Source organism: Oryctolagus cuniculus, chromosome 1 (assembly GCF_051225735.1).
Source record: "Oryctolagus cuniculus isolate XC-2025 breed Fujian yellow rabbit chromosome 1, ASM5122573v1, whole genome shotgun sequence".
NCBI lineage: Eukaryota > Metazoa > Chordata > Mammalia > Lagomorpha > Leporidae > Oryctolagus > Oryctolagus cuniculus.
Window position 1 is genome coordinate 155,231,588 of NC_142867.1, and position 25,035 is coordinate 155,256,622.

At 43.6% G+C, this 25,035-nt stretch overlaps 1 protein-coding gene across 3 annotated transcripts in view; it reads left to right on the forward strand.

Annotated features, from left to right (window-relative positions):
• The first annotated feature begins 5,454 nt into the window (after window positions 1–5,454).
• Window positions 5,455–25,035, forward strand: part of CARNMT1 (carnosine N-methyltransferase 1) — a 53,587-nt gene continuing 34,006 nt past the window's right edge. For 2 of the 3 annotated variants that reach the window (XR_016236714.1, XM_002708240.6), the window contains exons 1-3: window positions 5,455–5,943; window positions 20,371–20,566; window positions 21,636–21,799. Coding sequence is in view for 2 of the 3 variants with exons in the window: in XM_002708240.6 (XP_002708286.3) it covers window positions 5,465–5,943; window positions 20,371–20,566; window positions 21,636–21,799 (839 nt within the window). In the remaining variant the exon portion in view is untranslated. The remainder of the gene's footprint in view (window positions 5,944–20,370; window positions 20,567–21,635; window positions 21,800–25,035) is intronic. The other variant, XM_089336727.1, reaches the window with a different exon arrangement.

Consider the following 25,035-nt stretch of genomic DNA (forward strand, 5'->3'; position numbering starts at 1 on the left):
AAATGATAGCACATTGAGTTTCCTTGTTTTCAATTCATCATGCTCATCAATTGTATACCTGTTGGAAAGATCATCTTTGGAAATGGTATCTGGGGATCCCATGCTATATAGGAAGGTGTTTTAGGAAATAATTTAATAGGCAAATCGAGAGCAGGAACTTAATATGTAAAATTGTAGATATAAATATTCCTAATAGGATTTTTTTGAAGATGACTGCTGAAATCAAAGGCTATTACTAGTAAATTATCTTTGAATCATGAACTATTAGAGTTAGAAGGATCTTTTAAGAATACTCCAATTGTTTAATGTTATAGATGAGGACACTGAGTCCAGACAGGTTAAATAAGTTGCCCAAGATCACATATCTTGTTTCAGAGTCATCAGTCACAGTCAAAGCTGGTATTCGTGCTCCTATACTACATTGTTTCTTCTATCTGTACTCATTCAACAGGTGTTCAGTACAGTGTTAGTGACATTCTAACAGTTTCTCTGGCTCTTACTGTAATGTGGCTCACAGAACATCACCTCCTTCCACTTTCTAGCCTGTCTTCCTCTGCTTTGGAAGATAGAAAACTGAAAACTCCACATCCAGACTCACTTGTAACTAAGGTTTCAACTCGGAGGAACCAAGCACAGTGACTTGGAGCAACATAGAAAAATATTATATCTTATTGCAGAAGAGTTTGGTCCTTCCAGGGTGTTATAGCACATGTTTTTTTTTTTTAATATTTATTTATTTATTTATTTGACAGAGTGGACAGTGAGAGAGAGAGACAGAGAGAAAAGTCTTCCTTTGCCGTTGGTTCATCCTCCAATGGCTGCCGCGGCCAGTGCCAGCGCACCGTGCTGATCCGAAGGCAGGAGCCAGGTGCTTCTCCTGGTCTCCTATAGCACATGTTTTGTTGTCTGGTTCTTAACCGTAGTACATAATGAATTGTGGGCAGTGATTATAATGGTGTTCACTAAAACAGTTTCCTTTGAAACAACAGGTATGGCTGCTATTTTGTTCCTGAGATGCATTCGACCTCGGTTCCCAGGCCTTTCTGGAAATTCTGTGTGGCAAATTTCCTTTAATAAATCATTTTCTGCTTAAATTAACTTGACTGGATTCTGCTTTCTCTAACTAAAATTTGTTAGCTAGGTGGAATAGCTTCTAACACAATCCTAGTGATACAACAAAGTACTTCAACAGATTCACTACTAAGAAGAAACTTGAACTTCTCTGGTTGCCGTGCCTCAGGGTTCCTGCCCTGGCCTACATCCACAGCCATGCAGCAAGGGCCTGCTACAGTCTGTCCTGGTCTTGCAAGAAGACAGCCACAGTCGTGGCATGCAGCAAACAGGACACAGCCTTATCAAGGTGAACAGGAAGCCCCTGCAGATGATTGAGCCACATACGCTGCAATACAAGCTACTGGAGCCTGTTCTGCTTCTGGGTATGGAGCAATTTCTTGGTGTTGACATCTGTGTCCAGGTGAAGGGTGGTGGTCATGTGGCTCAGATTTATGCTGTCAGTCCATCTTCAAAGTCCTGGTGGCCTATTACCAGAAACATGTGAATGAGGCTTCCAAGAAGGAGATCAATGTCATAATCCAGTACGGCTGGAGCCTGCTGGTAGCTGACCCCTGCCACTCTGAGTCCAGAAAATTTGGAGACCTTGGTGCCCATGCTTGCTACCAGAAATCCTACTGCTAAGCCCATCACCAAGATCAGGGATCCCCTTTATAATAAACACCGGTTGTGAGATTTTAAGGAAGAAGAAGAAGAAAGAGAAGGAGGAGAAAAAAAAGAAAATTGAAATTAAGCAAATTAAACAACAGTACTCACTATGTACAGGAAATGTGGAAGACACAGAAGGACTTGACTCTTGCCCTCAAGACAATCAAGCCTGTCAAATGAGGAAACAATCCACCAATCCAAAATGTGGGACCCCCTGCAGTATCAAATGATCTAGTTTTGGTTCCAAGATGGTGGAGTAGGGAGGGAGCTTACTACTCTAACCCAGGAAAAGATAAAAAAAAAAAAAAAGTGGAGAGAGCGTAGTCTCAGGGAAGAGTTAGGGGAGAAAACGGCAGAGGAAACTATCAAAATTAGAGGGACACGGTGGACCTACGTGGAGGGCGTGGGTGCCCACGGCTTGGGACTCCAGCAGCTGAGAACCTATGCACCAGTGTTGGAAAGTGAGGTGAGACCAGACCGCAGCAGTCCAAGCCACTGGTGAAAAAGTTTCAGGAAGAGCCTAGAGGGAACCCAGCTTGGAGCCCTGTTGGGGGATAGTGTACCTGCCAAACTAGAGGAGAGAAAAAAAAAAAAAAAGGGTGGGACGGACACATTTCTCTCTCCTGGATCACTTTACAACAGCATCCTGTAACAAGCCGATAGAGCAGGCACCATTTAGGACACATGTAACAGCTGCACCAGCTCGTTTCTGTGCCAGCAACCAGCTGAGTGGAAACCCTGACTCTGCTGGGGAGAACTAACAGGGAGCTAGGAGCCTGTGACCGTGTGAGGCTTCTGTACTGGGACTGTGAAAAAGACTGAGGATGTACGGGAGGGCTCATGGTGTGGCTGGGACTTTGAGCAGTCACAGTGGGAGACTCCACATGCTCAGGGTGTTCTGGTGAGAGACATTGCTGGGGAAACCGACCTTACACTGAGGATTGCCCAGATCCTTTGTGTGATCCTCGGGACACAGAGGACGAATATGACATCCACTGGGGCTAGGGCTCAGGCACTGGTCTCCATTGAGGAGAGGAGCTCAGCTGAGCAGAGTAAATTTCCCTTCTGAGTAAAAAAGAAAGGAGAAAGATTTACCACGCCAAACTTGGGTGTGTCACATTAGGCATCTCTTAACCCTTGAGAACTGAACAGGGCTCTCTGGCCACACCCACTACAAGCCTCTAGATATGCACTGAAAGCAGACTTCCCACTTATTTACAGAGCCATAGTACAACGATAAAAGCCACCAAAGCGGGGGGAGGAAAAGGAAAAGGGAAAGGAAGGGAAGGAAGGGGAGGGGATGGGAGGGAAGGGGAGGGAAGGAAAGGAAGAGAAAGGCAGGGAAAGAAAAAGAAAAAACCAACAAGTATCTCCACATATGCTGGAAAGCAAACGCACCAATTCAAGAAAACAAGAACAAGGAAGACAACATGACACCCTCAAAATAACATGACACTTCAATACTAGATTGTGAAGATGATGAGATGGAAGAAATGCAGGAAATGGAATTCAAAAAATTGATCATAAGATTACATAGAAATAATCAGAAGCAAATGCATGAACTACAAGTGATCTAGTTTCCTCAAAACAAATAAATAGAAAACAAACAAAAAAAATGAAAAATAAAAAGAAAAGTAAGAGGGCATGCGGGGGGGGGGGTGTGTGGATTGTTGGCGACTAAAAGAGATATAGTAAGAATTTATTTATTTATTTATTTGGAAGACCAAGTGACAGGGAGCGAGAGAGAGAGAGAGAGAGCGAGCTTCCATCCACTGGTTCACTCTCCAAATGTTCCAAACAGCCAGAGCCAGGCCAACCCAAGCTGGAAGTCAGGAACTGCATTCAGGTCTCCCACATGGGTGGCAGGAACCCAAGCACTGGAACCATCACTTGTTGCACCCCACGGGGAGCAACAGCAGAAAGCCAGATTGGAAGTGCAGAGAAACCGGGACTCAAAGGAGATACTCAGTGTGATCCCAAGTGGTAGCTTAACTTGCTGACCCATAGCTCTTGCCCTAATATTCTAATTAAAAAAAAAAAGTTAAAGCTAATAAATAGTCATCTTTGGGGAAATGGGAAATTTGAATAAGAACTGTGTGTTAGATGATATTAAGATGTATTAATTTAGTTGACAAAAGTAATAACAGCATGGTGGTTACCTTAAAAAAATTGTTGGCACTGGCATTGTAGTGCAGCATGTTAATACTGGAGTGCTGGTTTGAGTTCCAGCTGTGGTGCTTCTGATCCAGCTCTCTGCTAATGTGCCTGGGAAAACAGTAGAATATTGTCCAACTGCTTGGGCCCCTGCCACCCACATGGGAGACCTGGAGGAAGCTCCTGGCTCCTGGCTTTGGCCTGGCCCAGCCCTAGCCTTTGCCGCCATTTGGGAAGTGAACAAAAAGATGGGAAGATTTCCCTTGCTCTCTGTCACTCTGCCTTTCAAATAAATAAAATGAATCCTAAAAGAAGAAAGCAAATCTAGAAGAATAGGCAAGGAATTGATGTATTTGTCTGCAGGTGACTGTAGGTGACTTAGGATGGGGGTAGAGAAACCGTTCACATTTGTAATCCTCTTTCATTTTGACTTCTGAGTCAGGTATTACTGCACTATTATTACAAAATGGACTGGATTTTTAGGAAAGTTTTGTATAAAAACAACACTGGAGGCTGACACTGTGGCATAGTAGGTTAAACCTCCACCTGCAGCGCCGGCATCCCATATAGGCACCGGTTGGATTCCCGGCTCCTCTGTTTTTGATCCAGCTATCTGCTGGGGGCCTGACTCCTGGCTCCTGGCTTCAAATCAGCTCAGCTCTGCCCATTGTGGCCATTTGGGGGGTGAACAAGTGGATGAAAGACCTCTCTCTGTAACTCTGCCTCTCAAATAAATAAATAAATAAAAATCCATGACACTAGCATAAAATAATCACAAATTTTCTTATCATTGCCTTTGTTTAAATTAGCAATTTAAACCAGGAAAATATGAGCCACTTCATTTTCAACTTGATTATATCTATTTAGCAGACTTTATGGTCCCTGCACATATTTAACAATTCTGAATAAAACAATTTCTTTTGTGCCATTATTTGTAAGCCTGATTTACTGGGTGATAAATTGAATAGAGTGAGTTATTTTCTAAGAATAGCATTGAATGAAGATAGGTGGCCACTTTAGAGCTATGAATCCAGGGAGAAGAGAGGCAAACACTGAATGGATATAGATGAGGAAGCAGTTATTAGATCAAGTCCAGTCTTGCCAAGAGCCACCATCACCGACACCTGCTGGGTGTTGTGGTCTTCTGAAATTCGGGTACAGGACAGAATTAGTTTCCTGCATTTTCCTCATCTGCTGCCATCGCCTCAGGGCGGGATTAGGATTTTCACCGGACCCTAAACACTTGGACACATGATGGTGCTTCCCTTTCCTCTTCTGTGATTAAACACAGGAATTCATTTAGAAAGTGAATTTAAAAAGTAGGATGAATGCAAGACTTTCCTTCTAACCCAAACTTTTTCTGCTTGGCTTTCCTTTGCGAGTGCTTTAGCTTAGGCTCATTTACTTGCCTGTGCCACAAGGCAGCCGTCCCAGGAGCCTTAAGCCCCACCTACAAGCCGCTCCCAGGTGCCAGCTGTGCAAGCCCCACCCACCGACGAGCTCCGCCTCCGTCTCCCGGCCCGGCACTCAGCCCCGCCCCCCAGGAGCGTCCTCGTGACGCCAGCGCGCTGTCGGCGAATCCTGGCAGCAAATGAGCGCTGGCAGCCGCGGCCCGCTGTCGTACCCTCGCACGCGCACGCGCGTTTGTTCCCGGAGCCCTGAAGACCTGGCGGAGCCCGGCGCGGATGGAGGCCTGAGGGCGGCGGGGGCGGAGCGCGCCGCGAGCTGGGGGCATGTCCGCGTCGGGCGCCGTCTAGAGGAAGGCCAAGCAGCCGCCACCACGCTTTCACTCGCGGTGAGACGCAAGCGGGCCAGGCCGAGGGCCGCGGCGGCGATGCAGCGACGGAGGCGCCCCCCGCCTCCTGCCTCTCAGCTGCCCGAAGGCTGCGGGGGAAGCGGCGGCGGCGGCGGCCGCGGTGGCAGCGAGGAGGTGGAAGTGCAGTTCTCCGCCGGGCGTTTGGGCTCGGCCGCGGCGGTTTCGTCGACCGCCGCGCGCAGCACGGAGGAAGAGGAGGAGAGGCTGGAGCGCGAGCACTTCTGGAAGATCATTAATGCCTTCCGCTACTACGGGTAAGGAGCGGCGACGGACCCCCGCCCCCCACGCCTCCAGGGCGCGGGGACCGGCCTCTGGAGCTGACCTCCGGGCCCCCGGCCACCTAGCAGCTCCGCAGCCCCCCTGCCCTGCGCACCCTCGTGTCCGCCGCGCCGTCTGCCGCTCTGCCTCCTGTCTTCTGAATTCAGAGTCAGATTAGCTCTCCTGCCTTCCACCCCTCGTTCGAGGCTGGGCTCTGAGACTGGTTGGGGCGACCGGAGGCGTGATGTAACCATTTCAGATAAAAAAGGATGGTGGTAAAATCGTCCAGTGCTGGGCCTGATTGGTATGTGTTGTCCGCGTGTCCTCTAAAGTGAGCACACCGAGAGTCCACGGTCACCTGCACGTGGGATGCCACAGGACGCATTTCCCCAACTGTTGCCAGCTCTCTTAAGGGTGTAAGGTTTCCATCCCACCCCCTAGGCGCTGTGAACGCACCTTTGCTTCAGTGGTGAGCAGTTTGAATGGTGCAGCTCATTGTCCTTAACTGGTGGGTGATTAAGGGCGGAGGTGTTCCCGGAATTCTAAAGGGTACTTGATTACTAAGGAGGGAAGTGAAGAGAGGCACAGTAACAGTCTGCATTGTGTTCTTTTATTCTGCAAACATGTATCAAATTCTCCTTGAAGCTGGGCACAGCGGTAATAACGTTCCTCATTCATAATACAACTTCTCAACTTCCTTTAGAAAGATGTTCAAATAGCTTAATCACAAAATTATAATTCCAAGATCTGAAAGAGACTTAACTGGATTTTCAGGTAAAGAAAGATACCACTTTTAATCGTGTAAGAGATCGAGAGGCCATCGGTAGCTATATTCTGAATCTGCTAGACTTGACCTCCTGTGCAGGTTAAAGTGACCTCTTAGATGGGCTCCTGCTGTGCTCTGTGGACATCTTTTATATGTTGTTCCTCTCATTTGTACTGTAGTTGTTTTTGGATATAAATCTGTTGTTTGACTGTGACCTCCTCAAGGGCAGGGGCTGAGCCTTATTTATTTTTAGGTCAGCAGTGCTTGGCATCTGTGTTGAAGCTCTATTTTTAACAAATAAAACATAATAGCAAAGAAATACATTATTCCCAAATAGGATGCTTTCCACTAATGATTAGTTTGTTACTGTTGTGAATTTAGAAGTTTGCTTAATACAATGTTAAAGTTACTTAGTATCTGATTACATTTTATCGGGCAGTTTTGAAGTTCAAAGATCTTGATGAAATAATTTATTAATTAAACTCAAAAATAGGGTCTATGTACTATATTATTTAAGGGGCCCAGAAGGGAATTTGCAGTTTGAGTACTTTATTTCTCCAGATTCAGTAGCAACAACACAGCCAGTCTGTGTCTTTTAACTGGAGAGTTGAGGCCATTTACATTCAGAGCAACTATTGATAAGTAATGGCTTTGCCTTGCCATTTTTCCATAGATATTCCTATTTTCTTACTTTGGATTTCCTTTGTACTTTTACTGGGAGATTTCCTTCCTTAACTTCTTCCGTAGTGATGACCATGTTTCTGTGTTTCTGTGCAGCAAATCCTTAACCATCTTTTGTAGGGCTAGTGTCACAGGTAGTGACAAATTATTTCAATTCTTTCAATTTCTGTTTGTTATGGAAGGTCTTTATTTCACCTTCATTCATAAATGAAAGCTTTGCAGGATATAGTATTCTGGGTTGACAGTTATTTTCTCTTAAGACTTGGAGTATATTTTGCCATTCTCTCCCAGCCTATAGGGTTTCTGATGAGATGTCCACTATGAGTCTAATTGGAGACCCGCTGAAAGTAATCTGGCATTTCTCTTGTGCAAGTTTTAGAATCTTTATGTTTTACTGTGGAGAGTTTGATTACAATGTGTTGTGAAGGTCTTTTCTTATCATGTCTATTAGGAGTTCTGTGTGCTTCTTGTACTTGGATATCCCTTTTTTCTCCAATTTAGGGAAGTTTTCAGTTATTATTTCACTAAAAAAGGCCTTCTAATCCTTTCTGTCTTTCCACACCTGCAGGAGCTCTAGAACCCAAATGTTGGATTGTTTGATTGTATCCTGTAGATTACCAACTGTTTTTTAGTTTTCTGATTTCTTCTGGTATTTGTTTTGACTGTATAATTTCCTAGGCTTTGTCTTCTAAGTCAGATAATCTTCCGTTTCACCAATTCTATTAAGGCTTTCTACAGCATTTTTTATTCATTCTATTGAATTCTTGCTTTCCAAGATTTCATTTTGATTTCTCTTTAAGATCTCAATTTTGTGGGAGAAATTTTCTTTCATGTCATGTATGGATTTCATTAGTTTGTGCATTTGATTCTGATTATTTCTGACTAATCATATGATCAAGTTTTTGAATTCATTTCTTCAGTCTCATCATCTTCAAAATCTAGTATTGAAGTGTTGTGTTCTTTTAGGGGCATCACGTTGTCTTCCTTATTCTTGTTTCTTGAATTGGTGCATTTTTTTATTTGGCATTTGTAGAGATACTCATTGGTTTCTTTGTTTTATCACCTTGGCAGCTTTTGTCTTTGGACTATGTCTGAGTGAATTAGTGGAGTGTCTGCTTTCAGGGAATACCTCAAGGCCAGGGAGCCCTGTTCAGAGCTCCAGGGTGAAGGGTGTGTCTGAGGTGATGTACCCATGTTTGGCATGGTAAATCTCCTCTTTTTCTTTTTTTTTTTTCTTAATCAGGAGGTTTGTTCTTGTCTATTGCTGTAGACTCAGCTGAGGTCCTCTCTTCAAAGGAGGCCAGTGCCTGGGCACTAGCCCCAGTGAGTATATTATTTGTCCACTTTGCCACAAGGACCACACAAAGGATCTGTTCAGTCCTCAGTGTAAGTTCAGATTCCCCAGCAGTGCCCCTTACCAGGTAACCAGGGATTCCTGATTGTCTGGAGCCTCCCATAGTGACTGCCCAAAGTCCCAGTCACACCCTGAGTCCTCCCATGCAGCCTCAGTATTTTCACAGCCCCTGCACACAAGCCTCCCACAGTCACAAGCACCCAGCCCCATCTGTTCTCCCCACTGGACTCAGGAGTCTCCACTTGGGTGGTTGCTGGACATGGACATGAGCTGGCACAGCTGTTACACATGTCCAAAATGGCACTTGTTTTCTATCAGCTTGTTAAAGGACACTGTTGAAGGGTGACTGGAGATAGAGAAAGCATGTCTGTCCTTCCACCTTTGGTTTTTTTTTTTTTTTTAAAGATTTATTTATTTATTTATTTATTTGCAAGTCAGAGTTATAAAGAGAGAGAGAGAGAGAGCTCTTCCATCCAGTGGTTCACTCTCCAGATGGCTGCAATGGCCAGAGCTGCGCTGATCCGAAGCTAGGAGCCAGGAGCTTCTTCCAGGTCTCCCACGTGGGTGCAGGGGCCCAAGGACTTGGGCCATCTTCTGTTGCTTTCCCAGGCCATAGCAGAGAGCTGGATCTGAAATGGAGCAGCCAGGTCTTGAACCAGTGCCCATATGGGATGTTGGCGCTTCAAGCCAGGGTGCTAACCCGCTGCGCCACAGTGCCGCCCCCACCCCTTTGTTTTCTCTCCACTGGGCTCCATGCTGGGTTTCTTTTAGGCTCTTCCTGCAGCTTTTGTAGCCAAGTTCTAACTGGCAGGTTTTTTTTTTATTATTTTTTATTTTTTTTTTTATTTTTTTGACAGGCAGAGTGGACAGTGAGAGAGAGAGACAGAGAGAAAGGTCTTCCTTTGCCGTTGGTTCACCCTCCAATGGCCGCCGCGGCCGGCGCACCACGCTGATCCGATGGCAGGAGCCAGGAGCCAGGTGCTTTTCCTGGTCTCCCATGGGGTGCAGGGCCCAAGCACTTGAGCCATCCTCCACTGCACTCCCTGGCCACAGCAGAGAGCTGGCCTGGAAGAGGGGCAACCGGGACAGAATCTGGCGCCCCAACCGGGACTAGAACCCGGTGTGCCGGCGCCGCTAGGCGGAGGATTAGCCTAGTGAGCCGCGGCACCGGCCCTCCTGCAGCTTTTTTACCAGTGACTTGAGCTGCTGCATTCTGGTCTCACCTCATTCTCCAACGCTGGTGTGGAGGCTCTCGTCTGCTTGGGTCCTGAGTTGTGCATGTCCTTGCTCTATATGTAGGTCCACTGTGTCCTTGCAATTTGCGTAGAGTTTCCTCTGCTGTTTCCCTAACTTTTCCCTGAGACCATACTCTTTCCACTTTTTTAAACTATCTTCTCCTAGACCAGAACAGTAAGCACCCTCCCTACTCTGCCATCTTTCACACAATTTCTATTGAAACTATTTTTATTTATTTGAAAGAGTTACAGAGAGAGGTAGAGAGAGAGAGAAGTCTTCCATCCACTGGTTCACTCCCCAAATGGCTGCAACAGCCAGAGCTGAGCCCATGCAACGTTAGGAGCCAGGAACTTCCTCCAGGTCTTCCATGTGGGTACAGGAGCCCAAGGACTTGGGCCATCTTCTACTGCTTTTCCAGGCAATAGCAGAGAGCTGAATCGGAAGAAGGGCAGCTAGTACTTGAACTGGCACCCATATGGGCTGCTGGCACTTCAGGCTAAGGATTTAACCCACTGCGCCACATCGCCAGCCCCAATTCAATGACTCTTAATAGACTTGAGCAGCCTAGTAGATTTTGAAGTGTATAGTCCCTAGTTAGATTTGAGACACTTATTAAAAACACACATTAGGGGCTGGCACTGTGGCGTGGTAGGCTAAGCCTCCACCTACAGCACTGGCATCCTTTGTAGGCACCAGTTTGTGTCCTGGCTGTTCTTCTGATCCAGCTCCCTACTCCGGAAACTTACCTTCAAACCTGAAGCCTTTTGTACTGAAAGCAGAATGTAGCAGAAAACATCCTAGATTGATACATTCTAACATTTTATGAATTTGTGGATGTCTCCGAGTTGCAGTAACAGCACCAAGGTAGTGCTGGTTCCAATAAGGGTTTTATTATGCAGTGGGAAAGTCACACATTCTAATTCACACAATGCACTGGGCAAACCAACCACTCAAGGTTTCCAGAGTATCTCCCCTGCTCCTCATGACATGTCTTAGCCACAGAGGGTGGATTCTCACATCAGCAAAAGTGGGGACTCTAAGCCAAAGAACGCAGGTCTAGAAGGGCAAGTAGAGTCTGGGTTTCAGGTGAGCAGGGCTTCAATGTCGTCAGGTGAGCTTGGAGCCTTGGCATCAGGTGAGCACATGGCTGGCTTGGAGAACTATCAGGGGAAGGTCTGAGTGTGGTGGGTCAACCTGGAGCTTTGCTCTGCCGCTCTCAGGAGAGCCTGTTCAGAGAGTCTCTGGGCCTTTTTTTGGTCTGCATTTTTGGCAGTCAGTATAGGGCCAATAGGGTTCTGAGGAAGGTGTGTGCATGCAGTGGTGGTTCTTACCCAGTCCATGCAGATCTCTTGTAGTCAGCTTAGCCCTTGCTTATTTCTTGTTAATATTATGGTGAGGCTGTTTAATTTCTGCTCCTTACAGTGGACTTATATACTGTCTAGTACTATAGCCATGAATAACAGTGAAGTTTAAAATGTTTAGCTTCAGTGAAGTTAAAATTCAGTTGCTGTGTCTCATTAGGCACATTTTCAATACTCAGTAGCCATGTGCGACTAGTTTCTATTGTATTGGACAGAACAGATACAAGCCTTTCTGTCACCAAGTAAGAACTCATGGATGATCTTATTCTACTTTGAAATTCCTAAATGTCTTTTCATGAGATTCCTAGAGATTTCACTTAGATAACATTCTAATGTAAAAATGAGTATAGCATTGTAATGAATAGTCAAAACGTTAGCTTTAAAATCACTCTTGCGCCTTGGCTCAATAGGCTAATCCTCCGCCTGCTGTGCCAGCACACCGGGTTCTAGTCCTGATCCCTGATCGGGGTGCTGGATTCTGTGCCGTTGCCCCTCTTCCAGGCCAGCTCTCTGCTGTGGCCTGGGAATACAGTGGAGGATGGCCCAAGTGCTTGGGCCCTGCACCCCCATGGGAGACCAGGAGAGGCACCTGGCTCCTGCCATCGGATCAGCGTGGTGCACCGGCTGTAGCAGCCATTGGAGGGTGAACCAGCGGTAAAGGAAGACCTTTCTGTCTCTCTCTCTCTCTCTCTCTCACTCTCACTCTCACTGTCCACTCTGCCTGTCAAAAAAAACAAAAAACAAAAAACAAAAAACTCTTGATGGGCCAGCACCGTGGCTCACTTGGTTAATCCTCTGCCTGTGGTGCCAGCATCCTATATAGGCACTGGGTTCTAGTCCCGGTTGCTCCTCTTCCTGTCCAGCTCTCTGCTATGGCCCAGGAAGGCAGTGGAGAATGGCCCAAGTGCTTGGGCCCTGCACCTGCATGGGAGACCAGGAAGAAGCACCTGGCTCCTGGCTTCGGATCGGCGCAGCGCCAGCCATGGCTGCCATTTGGGGGGTGAACCAACGGAAGGAAGACCTTTCTCCCTGTCTCTCTCTCTCACTCTCTATAACTCTGCCTGTCAAATAAAAAATAAAAAAAGACCACTCTTGTTATGAATAAGATACTTAAGTACATAGAAAGTACTACAATTGAAAAACATTAGGTCTTGTTAGCAACTTCCCACTTTTAGGTGAGATTTTTTAAAAATAGATTTTTTTAAAGGATTTATTCATTTATTTATTTATTTGACAGGCAGAGTTAGAGAGAGACAGAGAGAAAAGTCTTCCTTTTCCATTGGTTCACCCCCCAAATGGCTGCTACAGCCGGTGTGCTACACCGATCCAAAGCCAGGAGCCAGGTGCTTCCTCCTGGTCTCCCATGTGGGTGCAGGGTCCAAGCACTTTGGGCCAAGGATTTATTTATTTAAAAGGCAGTGTTACAGAGAGAGAGGTCTTCTGTCCACTGGTTGACTCCCCAAATGACCACAATGGCTGGGGCTGGGTCAGGCCGAAGCCAGGAGTCTTTTCCAGGTGGGTGCAGGGACCCAAGTACCTGAGCCATCTTCCACTGCTTTCCCAGAGGCATTAGTAGGGTGTTGGATTGGAAGTGGAGCAGCTGGGATTTAAACTAGTGCCAATGTGGGATGCCACTATGCTACCACGGTGGCCCCTAAATTTGTTTATCTTTCATTGACGAATTACATGAGATGTTTAAAATCAAGAACTCATTTTTACAGTTGAGAAAACAGGTATAAAAGATGGGCAACTTGTGGAAGGGACTTACCTGAAATTTCAAATGGTTCAGTAGTTCAGTAAATTTTTACCCAGCAATACTAAGCAATGAAATGAGTAAGGAAAATCTAACCTTAGGTATTTAAGAAAGCTTTAAAATGAATTGATATAGACTTCTGACAAACTATTTTCCTGTTTGGAATCCTTAGACTAGTTCAATTAGTATAGAGGATTAGGTCTGTACCTGTTCCCTTGGCTCAGACCCGGTGTGGACCCACCACACTGAAGTGGGAAGTCACTGCTGACACTAGCTTTCTAGAGAAAGTTGGGGGTGGAGACACCCTTAAGGAAAAAATGGTAACTGGATGTACTTTTCCCCCTTATCTGATAGAGGATGTGGCGTTCTGATGCTGACTTAACTTCAGAACCACTGAGAGTCTGATGTTTGTTAAACTTTCCTTTATAAGCAGGGTCAGCAGTTTCTTAAAAAGGGCAGGCAGTACATATTTTCAGCTCTTTAGAACTGTTCAGCTGTGCCACAGCATGGAGGCAGCCCTAAGCATAGCAAAGGACTGGGCCACATTCTCAGTTTTTTAAGATGTACCTATTTTAAGAGCATTTATGGATGTATGTTAACAGCAGCTCTGCATCAAATTATGTAACCAGGCATTGAGGACTCTGCTATAACTCATCCTGTTCTATCTAGGTAGTTCACTTTTGTGTCACAAATTGACAGCTCCAGTGACTGGGCTGTAACTCACTTCAGCTCCCCTGCAACCAGGGTAAGAAGTAGTCTTGGAGAACCAAAAATGGTGCCTTGGAAGTGTAACTGAACATTACTGATTACCTTTTACATATGCTGAAATATGGAGATTCAACAGTGACAAAGATGAGATATATTTTAGAAGAATTCATCTGATTAGAGGTGAGCATGGGGAGGGTGAGAGAGGAGTTAGATTGGACAGCATGCAGCCGGTAAGAGTACTCCTAGGTGGCAGACTTCTCAGTAATCTTTGGGAGATGAAACGGAATATGATGTAAAGCATTCAACCTGGGGTAATTTGCGTATAACAATTAGAATGAAAATTTCTTGGGCAAATTGATTGTGACATTATGGCTTATGAGACTAAGAGAAGAGGCAGTTCATCAATATTAGCTGGGTAGGAATGAGTTCAGGTTTTTGTGGGGCTTGTTCTAAGTGAGATCTGTTTGGTTATGAGTTTTGAGCTGTGGTAGAGGGCAGTTGTGGAGTATCCACTGCCCAGGAAGATTAGGAAAGCAGTTCTGTGAAACTACCCAGACATCAGGAGTGCCTGTGTCAACTGGCTGCTCTGCTTCCAACCTGGCTTCCTGCTGGTGAGCTTGGGAAAGCAATGGAAGATGGCCCAAGTATTTGGGCTTTTGCCACCCACGTGGGAGACCTGGATGAGACTCCTGGTTTTGGCCTGGCATTGTGGCCATTTAGGGAGTGAACCTGTGGATGAAGATTTCTCTGTCTCTCCTCTCTTTGTAACTCTTTCAGATTAAATCTTAAAAACATCTTTTTAAAATTTCAAAAAAAGAAACAAATTATTGATGGTGAATTATAAACAGTTGCAACTCTGTGGCAGAGTTACAGAGAGGCAGAAGGAGGGAGGAGGGAGAATATCTTCCATCATTGGTTCACTCCCCAGATGGCTGCAACGGCCAGAGCAGAGCTGATTTGAAACCAGGAGCTTCTTCCCGGTCTTTCATATGGGTGCAGAGGCCCTGAGACTTGGTCCATCTTCCACTGATTTCCAAGGCCATAGCAGAGAGCTGGATCGGAAGTAGAGCAGCTGGGACTCGAACCCATGCCCATATAGGCTGCCGGCACTTTAGGTGGCGGCTCTACCCATTACGCCACAGCACAGGCCCTGTGGTGGCCACTTTATTGATAGGGATGTAAATTGAAAATCTTTTTGAAAATCACTTTGTCTCAAGAGCATTGAAAATAGCTGTGGGGTTGATGTTGTGGCATAGCGAGTTAAGTTGGTCCCCTCCCATGCCGATTCAAGTTCCAGGTACTCCACTTCTGTTCCAGCTCCCTGCTGATGTGCCTGGGAAAGCAGCAGAGGATGGCTCAAGTGCTTGGGCCCTTGCAGCCATGTAGGAGACCTGGAAAAGTTTCCTGGCTCCTACCTGGCCCAGCCCTGGCCATTGTGGTCATATGAAGGGTGAACCAGCAGATGGAAGATCATTCTCTGTCTCTCTCCCCACTCCTCAAACTCTGCCTTTCAGATAAAATAAATAAATAAATCTGATTTTTAAAAAGATTTTATTTATTTATTTGAGAGGTAGAGTTACAGACAGTGAGAGGGAGAGACAGAGAGAGAGAGGTCTTCCATCCATTGGTGCACTCCCCAAATGGCCACAATGGCTGGAGCTGCACCAATCCGAAGCCAGGAGCCAGGTGCTTTTTCCTGGTCTCCCATATGGGTGCAGGGGTCCCAGCACTTGGGCCATCTTCTGCTTTCCCAGGCCACAGAAGAGAGCATGTTTGGAAGAGGAGCAGGTGGGACTAGAACCAGCGCCCATATGGGATGCCAGCGCTGCAGGAGGGAAAAAAAAAAAATCTTATCCTTTCTGTCTTACCAATCCTGCTTTTGAAAATTTATTGTTTTTTCCCTAAAATATTATCTTCCATTGTCTCTGTTGCTGTAACTGAGTATTTTAAACCTGGTAACTTATAAGGAAAAGTTTATTTAGCTCACAGTTTTGAGGGCTGGGAATTCAGCATTGTCTGGGGGCAACTGGTGAAGTCTTTCTTGCTGGTGGGGTGCTCTAAAGGTTCTGAGGTGGTTCAGGGCATCTGTGGTAAGTGGCATTGCGTGTCTGGGCTCAGGATTTCATCTTCCTTTTCTTATAAAGCTACAGTCCTTTTGGATTAGGGTCCTTCTATTATGGCCTCATTTAACCTTAATTACCTCTTAAAGGTCCTATTTCCAAATACTGCAGTTGGATTAAGTGTCTACCCTCTTAATACTTTACAACATGGATTAAATTTCAGTATGAGTGTTGGTAGGGACCGAATATAGATAGATTTTTGAACTCCAAAAGTTAATCATGTAGACAAGTGAAAGTAGCTAAAAATGTCTGGTAACAAGTAAATTTTGGCTACATAGAGATGAACAGCCTTTAATAATTTTATATTTGAAAACTTTTCTCAATTTGGGAAAATTCTTTGGCTAAGAATGTAGAATCACAAGTGTTTCTCAAACCTGAATGTGAATATAAATTACTTGAGAATCTTGCTAAAAGGCAGATTTTAGTTCAGGAGGTCTTGGATGAACTGGGCCTGAGATTTGCATTCCTGACTTTTTTCAAGTGATAGGCTGTTTTGTGTACCGCATTTTGAATAGAAAGATGCTAGATGAAGTAAGCCAGGTACAGAAAGACAAGTAATTCACATCCTCACATGTGGCAGCCCAAACAGGCTTAGTGGAATACAGAGGAGAATAGTGGTTACTGGAAACTGTGATGATGGGAAAGAATAGGGAATGCCGGGCAAAGGATATGTTGTTTCTGGCAGGCAGGAAGATTAAAAGTATTTGAAATGACAGATATGTTGATTCACTTGATTCTGTCTTTCCACATCGTAGAGCTATATCATAACACCACTTTGTACCCCCTTAGGATAAATGATGGGGCTGTCGCTGTGGCATAGCAGGTAAGGCTGCCGCCTTCATTGCCAGCATCCCATATGGGTGCTGGTTTGAGTCCCTGCTGCTCGTCTTCTGATCCAGCTCTCTGCTATGGCCTGGGAGAGCAGTGGAGGATGGCCCAAGTGCTTGCTTGGGCCCCTGCACCTGCATGCATGGGAGACCCAGAAGAGGCTCCTGGCTCTGGATCAGCGCAGCTCCAGCCTTTGTGGCCAACTGGGGAGTGAACCAGCAGATGGAAAACCTCTCTTTCTTTTTGCGTCTCCTTCTCTCTCTGTGTAACTTTGACTTTCAAGTGATTAACTAAATATTTTTTTTAAAAAAGGACAAATGATTAGAAGTTGCCCTTTTCAGTTACAAAAAGTGATACTAGAATAAGCTTAAACAGTAAAACAGAAAGGTGGTTCCCTCTAAAGGAGAGATTATTGCTTTCTTCCCCTGAGTACTTTAACTTCTGCATTTTTAATATTTTCACAGGCAATATGTTATGTAGGTAAATACAGTAGGTATACCTACTATTTTTTTGAGCACTTCCTGTGTTTAGCAGAGAATAATGGTACCTACCTCATGGTTGTTTTTTTTTTTTTTTTTTGGCAGGCAGAGTGGACAATGAGAGAGAGAGACAGAGAGAAAGGTCTTCCTTTTGCCGTTGGTTCACCCTCTAATGGCCCCTGCGGCCGGCGCACCACGCTGATCCGAAGGCAGGAGCCAGGTGCTTCTCCTGGTATCCCATGGGGTGCAGGTCCCAAGCACTTGGGCCATCCTCCACTGCACTCCCTGGCCACAGCAGAGAGCTGGCCTGGAAGAGGGGCAACCGGGACAGAATCCGATGTCCCGACGGGGACTAGAACCCGGTGTGCCAGCGCCACAGCGGAGGATTAGCCTATTGAGCTGCGGCACCGGCCCTCATGGGGTTTTATAGAGATTTTTTTTCAGAGTGATTCATGTTAAGTGCCTTGACCTAGTGCCCAGCATTTATTAAATCTCAATCTCAACCAGCTTTTTGCCTTTTTTTTTTTTTTGACAGGAAGAGTTACAGACAGTGAGAGACAGAGAGAAAGGTCTTCCTTCCATTGGTTCACTCCCCAAACGGCCGCTATGGACAGTGCTGCACCGATCCAAAGCCAGGAGCCAGGTGCTTCCTCCTGGTCTCCCATGGGGGTGCAGGGGTCCAAGCACTTGGGCCATCCTCCACTGCACTCCCGGGTCACAGCAGAGAGCTGGACTGGAAGAGGAGCAACCGGGACTAGAACCCGGCACCCATATGGGATGCCGGTGCCGCAGGTGGAGGATTAACCAAGTGAACCACGGCGCTGGCCCCTCAGCCAGCTTCTGTGTTCATCAATATTGTTGTTATTTGGTTTTTGTGAGACATTTGAGGCCCAGAGGAACGTATCTTATGGTCATTTGACATACGTGATATAAGCCCCTCAGGTTTTAACACAGATATATCTGACTTCAAAACTCACTATTCTGTCTTCAGGGGAAAAGAAGCCAATATCAGTGAAGCCACTGCAACCTTGATCTCTTCACCTTATGCCTAAGGGTCCCCTCACACCAAATCACCACACAGAAACTTAGAAAAACACTGCTTTCCCAGGCCATAGCAGGGAGCTGGATTGGAAGTGGAGCAGCCGGGACTAGAACCGGTGTCCATGTGGGATGCTGGCGCTTCAGGCCAGGGCGTTAACCCGCTGTGCAACAGTGCCGGCCCCTAATTTTTTTTTTTTTTTTTTTTTTTTAAGATTTATTTGAAAGGTGCAGTTAGAGAGAGAGAGAGAGATGTTCCATTTGCTCTTTCGCTCCCTAAATGGCTGAAACCAGGAGCCAAGAGCTTCTTCCAGGTCTCCCTTGTGGGTACAGGGACCCAAGGACTTGATTCATTTTTCACTGCTTTCCCGATCGCATTAGCAGGAAGCTGGATCGTAAGTAAAGCAGCCGGGACTCAAACTGGCTCCAGTATGGGATGCTGGTGTCACAGGCAGCAGCTTTATTCACTACTACACAATACTGGTCCCTTCCCAGTTTTTTTAAAAAAGCACTATCTAATCCATCAGAGAAAATTACTTTAATAAATGTTTATTTCCTCCATTTCTTTGTAGTTTATTTATGATCTGCTCAAACATTAAACATACTGTTTAGTTTTAGATGAGCTGGGATTGCACATTATGGTATTCCGCAATTTCTTTTTTTCAACAAATAGTTACATTCCTGGTTTTACCAATATTATTGTTTATAGCTATAATATATTCATATCAGTGCTTTGCACTATATGGCTATATGTTAATTTCTTCAGTCTATTGATAGCTTACCTTTGGGTGCAGATTTTTTGTTATTTTCAACAGTGTTGCTATGAAGATTGGTTATGTTTCATGCTGCCCATTGGCAAGTTTCTTGGGTATTTCTAGGAGGGTTATCACTGGGTTGTGGGGCAAATACCATATTATGCTTGACTAGATAATGCTAAATTATTTTCCATACTAATTTATATACCCACCATCAGTGTATAATTGTCCTGATTATTCCACATTTTCACTAACCTTTAATATATATATATAATATATTATATAATAATATAATAAATTTTGCCCATCTGTTATATAAAATGACATTTCATTGTGAATGTTCATTTAACTTTTAAAAGTTATGTTTGCTTTTCTGATTTTATAAATTGTTTGTCCCCAAAATACTGGAAACTTTTAGACTGCAAATTATGAATACTGTCATATAAAACCTTATAGAATTTCAATTTTCCCTTGCTTAGTGTTTTGGTAGTTTATAAGTTCTTTTATAATATTTAAAAATATTCGATTTGGTTGGCTTTTAATTTTGAAATACTTTTGTATATTTCCTAAACTAATTTCACAGCAGCATTTTGCTATTTAATGAGGGAAAAGTCTACAGCATTCAGGTGGTTTTGCTGAAAGTTTTCAGTTTGAAAATTGCAGTTAGAAAAATAAATAATTGTATATTAATTGCCTTTACTGTTTCCTGTTTTCCTCTTCTAATTGATATGCATACTTACTTTTACTATTTATAAAAACATTGTCTTTTGGCCGGCGCCGCGGCTCACTAGGCTAATCCTCCGCCTAGCGGCGCCGGCACACCGGGTTCTAGTCCCGGTTGGGGCGCCGGATTCTGTCCCGGTTGCCCCTCTTCCAGGCCAGCTCTCTGCTGTGGCCAGGGAGTGCAGTGGAGGATGGCCCAGGTGCTTGGGCCCTGCACCCCATGGGAGACCAGGAAAAGCACCTGGCTCCTGGCTGCTGCCATCGGATCAGCGCGGTGCGCCGGCCGCAGCGCGCAGGCCGCGGCGGCCATTGGAGTGTGAACCAACGGCAAAGGAAGACCTTTCTCTCTGTCTCTCTCTCTCTCACTGTCCACTCTGCCTGTCAAAAAAAAAAAAAAAAAAAAAAAACATTGTCTTTTGTTTGGTTGCCTACAGAAGGATTCTTAATAAAGTAAAAGTGTACAAAACTGTCTAAGTTGATAGGTTTTAAGAAACTAAAAGACTGTAAATGATAGGATAATGTCCAATGTAATGAGGGATGAATAGTACAGAAAAAAACCATAAAATAAGACTGGCTTCTAAAAATTGTTTTGCCAATTTAAAAACACCTTTTATGTTTTAGCACCAGTATGCATGAGCGAGTACACCGAACAGAAAGACAGTTTCGATCTCTTCCACCTAATCAACAGAAACTACTTCCTCAGTTTGTTCTACATTTGGACAAGATCCGAAAATGCATTGATCATAATCAAGAAATACTACTGACCATTGTGAATGATTGCATACATATGTTTGAAAATAAAGAATATGGAGAAGATGTATGTGAAAGTTTCTTCTATTTGTTTTTACTAAATATTTTGAGATCTTTTATGTTTTAGGATTTTATTTTTATAATCTTGATACTGATTGTTTGCTCTATTCAGCAAGTGTTTTCCCTTCTATATTCCGTTGTTTGATTAGTTTAATAAAACAGTGTGCCAGAGATCAGATTCACTGATGTTATTTTTTTAAATGAAGATAGTTGTTGGCATTTTGATATGCTTTTGACGTAGTATTCTACATGTTCTGTGCTTAGGGCATTACATTTTTATATCATTTTACCATGTAGATAAAATTCCCCTCATATTTTTCTGATTTATCTACTGATATTTATCTTATACTTTAAGAAGCTTTTTCACTAATCTCAAGAGACTTGTAGAAATAGGAACTGAAGTCCTTGTTTTGTATTTGAAATATACTTTTGGACCACTCCAGTGGGAGCCTTTCTGGGCTTACCCCATCAATGACTTGGAGGGACTTTCTTCCCTGTCTTGAGAGAAAGAGAGAGAAAGGGAGGCCAATGTTGTGGCATGGTCCATACAGCCACCACCTGTAACTCTGGCATCTCATTTGGGTGCCAGTTTGTTTCCCTGCTGCTGTGCTTCCACTCCAGCTCCTTTCTAATGGCCTGGAAAAGCCACCCACGTGGGAGACCTGGAAGAAGCTCCTGGCTTCTCCCTGACCCAGCCCTGGACATTGTGACCATCTGGGGAGTGAACCAGACGATGGAAGACCTCTGTGTCTCTCCCTCTCTCTCTGCATTTTTGGCTTTCAAATAAAATAAATAAATCTTAGGAGAAGACGTGGGTCTCCATAGCCACTTAGTTTTGTCCTCTTTTGAGTGAAGACTGCTTAATTGTATGGTGGCTTTACTATTAATGGGTCTTAATCTATTGAGGGTAGAAAGAAGTGAGACCACTAAACTCTTTCATTTAGGATCTCAAGGTGCACTTAAACCCCTGTTGATTTATCCACTAAACTACCTATGGGCTGTTAGTAGCATGTCTATTCAACCATATTCAAAACTATTACTCTAAGAAGCTAATTGATTTCTGTTTTTTTAAACAGGGGAATGGAAAGATTATGCCAGCATCTACGTTTGACATGGATAAGTTAAAATCCACATTGAAACAGTTTGTGAGAGACTGGAGTGAAACTGGGAAAGCAGAAAGGGATGCCTGCTACCAGCCAATCATTAAAGAAATTTTAAAAAATTTTCCCAAAGAGAGATGGTAAATAGTATCTTATTTTTAACCAATTTCTTTAAGATATGGTAAGGATTGAGTTGCTCTATAAGACATTTCAAGTCTTGATTCATTTTTATAGTTGCTCTGTGCCTGTGTGTTTTGTGTGTATGAGTGGTATATTTGTTATTGAATGCTTTGTGTGAAATTGCAGTTCATATTTTGAATAATTTTGCTCTGGTAGTTATAGGAAATTATCTAGAAATTAAATAAGTTAGAATGACTGCTTGTTATCATGTGCCTTTTTTTATAATTTGCTTTATGGTGGATCAAAAAGCTATCCATTTTTAATTTTCATTATGATGAGTTTGTAAGCAAATCAGGGGTCTGTGTCATAGAGCATAGGTTCTAACCTTTTTGTGCCATGGACCCTGGGGCAGTCTGAAGCCCATGGTCTGTTTTGCAGAATAACATTTTTAAGTGAAAAAAATAAAATGAGTATTACAAAGAAATCTATTATTTTAAAATATAGCTCTCAAAATTCTAAAAAACAGATTTGTGATATAACATGCTTTCTTCATTTTTCACATTAAATGCAATCTAGCATTTTCATGTGCCATGGAAATGGTGAGTGGTATATCATTATTTTGAGAACCTTAGTAACTAAAGTGATGAAAATATGTGTGATTTTGGTTGGTAATAAAGTCATAAGCACTGTTACATTTAATATTGTTCATTGCCTATATTCATAGTTGAAGAAAAAGATATTGAATATTAATGAAATGAAATTAATTTTTTTCCATCCCCTTCATACACCCAGTGAATTTTTAGCCACAGACCTCTGGGATCCATCAGTCCTAGGTTAAGAACTCCTGACATGCATTGAGGCTACAAAGAGAACCACTGGGTGGAATTGTCTGTTATTTAAAGGGTTTTTGTTGAAGGCTCTTTATTTTGCATCTCCTTGCTCTCTTCACTGATGAGCATCTTTAAGATTAAGTGTATCCTTCCAGAATTCAATACATGTGTGTCCCAGTCTTGTTTTCATTTTCAAGTAACTTCAAAATTCTATCAAAATGGCATGAATTGTACAGATCTCCCATATACTTTTCACCTGAATTGTCAATTTTACCACATTTGCTTTATCCTCTCACATCCTCTCCTTCCCTCTTTGCTTTGCGTTATATATATTTATGTCTAAAAATTACACCAGTTATTTAAACTATTTGAAAGATTAGTTTCTATGCATAGTGCTTTTCTTCCTTACCACTTAATACTTAGTTTTTCCTAAGAACAAAGATATTCTCGTATGTAAACATAATACAATTATCAAAATGAGGAGATTTAATCTTATATAATGTACAGTGAATATTCATGTTTCATAATTTATCCTCTAATGGCCTATGTAAGATTTACTTTTTCTGTCTAGTCTAGAATCCAGTACAGGGTATTGTATTACATTTAGTTGCCACATCTTACTCTTTAATCTGGAAAAGTTCTTTGGTCTTTCTTTGACTTTCATGACACTGACATTTTTGAAGACTATAAGAGATACTTTATTGATTATGACTCAGTTTGAAATTATTGCATGTTTCTTCATAAGTAGACCTAAGCTGTATATCCTCTGTAGAAATACTACATAACTGGTATTCCTCTTCAAGATCTCACATCCAGAGACATGCAATGTCTGTCAGTCCATCATTGACAGTTTTAATTTTGATCACTTGATCATGATGTTATCTGTCTCTTCCACAATTTACTGTTTCTTTTGTTACAATGAATAAGCAATATCTGATATTTTTGCACTATGCAGTTGATAACTTGTTCCCCCTCAGACTTTGTCCTTTCTAAAATTATCGTCCATTCATGATTCTTGCATGAACCGATTTGTCCTATGCTGGTTGTAGAATGGTGATTATTTTCCTTTTGTTAAAAATATTTTGTGTTTATTATGTTCAGTTACTTGAAAGGCAGAGAAAGATATGCCATCCTGTGGTTCACTCCCAAGTGCCTTCAACTTCAGCCATCATCTGCTGCCTCTCAGGGTGCATTAGCAGGAAGTTGGATCAGAAGTAGAGTAACCCAGCTCAAACTGGTACTCTGATATGGGATGTGGGTATCCCAAGCAATGGCTTAACCTGCTGTGCCACAAAACTTATGTAATAGCAGTGATTTTTTAACTACAATTATTCCTTGGCATTCTCCTATAAGGAAGAAGAGCCCTTCCTTCTCCTACCTGTGTACTTCATCAGTAAGGACTCATGTTTCCTATTTTATGCAGTGGGTTGTAATCCATTACTGTTTTTATTTTATTAGTCAGAGTGCTTCAGATTTGGCCTGCAGGAGTTTTTCAAGGTCATGCCTGTGTCCTTTTGGCATACCTCAAACTTTATTTTTGAGTATTTCCTTACTCCTAGCACAGTAAGTTTTCAGGCCCATATTTTATCTTTTTTCTAAGATTTTATTTATTTGAAAGGTAGAATTATGGAGAAAGAGAGACAGAAAGGTCTTCCATCTGTTGGTTCACTCTCCAAATGTCTGCAATGGCTGGAGCTGAGCCGATCTGAAGCCTGGAGCCAGGAGCTTCTTCTGGGTCTCCCACGTAGGTACAGGGGCCCAAGCACTTAGGCCATCTTCCACTGCTTTCCCAGTCCATTAGCAGGTAGCTAGATTGGAAGAGGAGCAACCAAGACACAAACTGGCACCTATATGTGATGCTGGTGCCATAAGCAGAGGCTTAACCTGTGCTACAGCATTAGCCCCCTACCACAGTCTTAATTGCTTAAAGTAGCATGTAGTTTTTTCATAGTTTCTGTGATGCAGAGTCTGGCATAGCTTAACTGGGTCCTCTGTGTAGTTTTAAAAGGCTGCTGGGTTGTTTTTCCCCCTAGAGGCTTGACTGGTTCACTGCTGTTTCATTGTGGCTATAGAACATAGGCCGTGGGCCCTGGCTTTTTACTGGTTGTTGGCTACCAGCCCACCTTTGTGCATAGAGGCAACTGGTAGTTCTGTTTCTGGTGGACTTTCCCAAAATGGCCCTATACTTTAACCTATAAGGAGACTAACAATCATAGGTGTAAATATCCCATCACCTTTACCATTTTCTGTTGGTTAGAAGCAAGCCACAGATCCTGCACATGCCCTGAGGGAAGGAACTCATAAAAAGGTATGATTAACTAGGTGCAGAATATGGGGAGGCCACCTTAGAGTCTATGTCCCATAATTACTGCTGCATTTCCCTTTAAGGGTTGTACTGTATGGGGCTGGTGCTGTGGCGCAGTGGG